Here is a 1,864-nt window from a genome sequence, read left to right on the forward strand (position 1 = left end):
ATCTGTGCTCACTTTCCGAGGCGCCGTGCTCGACGCTGCTGAACCATGGCGCCGTCGCCGACGACGACCCCGCTCGTGACCAAGGGCACGAACTTCGGCGACAGCCAGTACAGCGTCCTCGAGGTCGACCAGAAGGGCAAGGACGCCATGGAGAAGATCCCCAAGCCCAAGGGCCCGATCATCTGGGCGACGTCGAACAGCCCGGGCTTCGGCAACGTGCCGGGCCTGCCCTCCAACGCGGAGAACCCCGCGCTCAAGTAAGGCTGAACCCCGCCGCGGGACGCTCCGGCGGCGGGGCGGCGCCGCCGACGGAGCGCCGCGCCGCCGCCGCCTTCGCTCGAGTCCCGCGCGCGGCGCGCGGCGCGGCCGGCGAGCGCGCCCCTCCACGAAGACTAAGTGATTTTTCTTATTCTCCGCGCTTGTGTGCGCAGCCCTGCTCTGGGGCGCGGTGCGGCCGGAAGCTCGCGGGAGGGGCCGGCCGGCCTTTGCCCTTTGGCCGCGACGGGAGGATAGGCCTGAGGATTCCACTGAGATAGCTCACGGAAACACGATTGTAGCAGGAAGAAGAAGCACGAGTGCGGTCCGCCTTACGAGCGAGCGGGCCCCCGCGGTCGGCGGCGGCGCGGCGCGCGTCCCCGCGGGGCGGGCGCGCGGCGCCTAGCTCTCGACGAGGTTCGCCGGGACCTTGGCCGCGGCGAGCTCGTCGCGCATGGCGTCGATGGTGACCTTGTAGTCCTCCTCGGTGCGGGGGTCGCGGAAGATCGCGGACCCGGCGACGAACATGTCGACGCCGGCCTCGGCGACCTCCTTGATGTTGGCCCCCGAGACGCCGCCGTCGATCTCGAGGCGGATGTCGTAGCCCGACGCGTCGATGAGCTTGCGGGCCTCGCGCGCCTTGTCGAGCGTCGCGGGGATGAAGGACTGGCCGCCGAAGCCGGGATTCACGGACATGAGGAGGATGATGTCGACCTTGTCCATGACGTACTTGAGGATGTCGAGGGGCGTCGCCGGGTTGAAGACGAGGCCCGCCTTGCAGCCCGCGCCGCGGATGAGCTGGAGCGTGCGGTCCACGTGGGGGCTCGCCTCCGGGTGGAACGTGATGTACGACGCGCCCGCGTCCGCAAAGTCGCCGACGATGCGGTCCACGGGCGACACCATGAGGTGCACGTCGATGGGCGCCGTGACGCCGTGCTTGCGCAGGGCGCTGCAGACCATGGGGCCGATGGTGAGGTTCGGCACGTAGTGGTTGTCCATGACGTCAAAGTGCACGACGTCCGCGCCCGCGGACAGCGAGTTGACGACCTCCTCGCCGAGGCGCGCGAAGTCGGCGCTGAGGATCGACGGCGCGATGAGGAAGTCCTTGTCGGGCTCGATGAGCTCCATGCGCATCGACGACTTGGCCGCGGGAGCGCGGAGCCGCGGGAGCGCCTTGGGCGCGACGAGCGCCGCGGCGGAAGACGCGGCGAGAGCGAGGAGGAGGGCCTGCATGATCTGCGGCGGGGAGATGGGATTAGATGAAGTAGTTATGTTGCACGGGCACCGAACGACGCACTGAGATCGAGGACAAAGAGGGGCTACGCTCGTACGCTCGGGACTCGAATCACGACGCTCTGACGTTGCTGCTCGCGGCAACTTGACGTCAAGCTGCACTCGCTGACGCGATTTTTTTGCTTGCGACGGCACAGAACACCAGGGATACCAAGCTTCGTATTCTCAACGTAGGGCACGCCTTGTACGCGCTTGACACAGCCCCCCGTCGCCGCGAGCGACGCGACGCGGCGCGGCCGGCAAGACGGCCAGTGAAATTGAGATTGCAGGGAGGCTCGTTAGTTAGCAGGGGAAAGGGGGGGGATGTGTGTGTGTG

General features: G+C 68.0%; 1 protein-coding gene across 1 annotated transcript; it reads right to left on the reverse strand.

The window, feature by feature from the left end:
* Window positions 1-570: 570 nt before the first annotated feature.
* RPE3 (hypothetical protein) lies at window positions 571-1,581 on the reverse strand (the record flags this gene model as incomplete). The annotated part of the gene is made up of 2 exons (XM_009043114.1): window positions 571-1,491; window positions 1,553-1,581. One exon carries the CDS (start codon window positions 1,486-1,488, stop codon window positions 658-660), a length of 831 nt encoding a protein of 276 aa, XP_009041362.1.
* Window positions 1,582-1,864: the final 283 nt, after the last annotated feature.

Source organism: Aureococcus anophagefferens (genome assembly GCF_000186865.1).
Source record: "Aureococcus anophagefferens unplaced genomic scaffold AURANscaffold_44, whole genome shotgun sequence".
In the NCBI taxonomy this organism is placed as follows: domain Eukaryota; class Pelagophyceae; order Pelagomonadales; family Pelagomonadaceae; genus Aureococcus; species Aureococcus anophagefferens.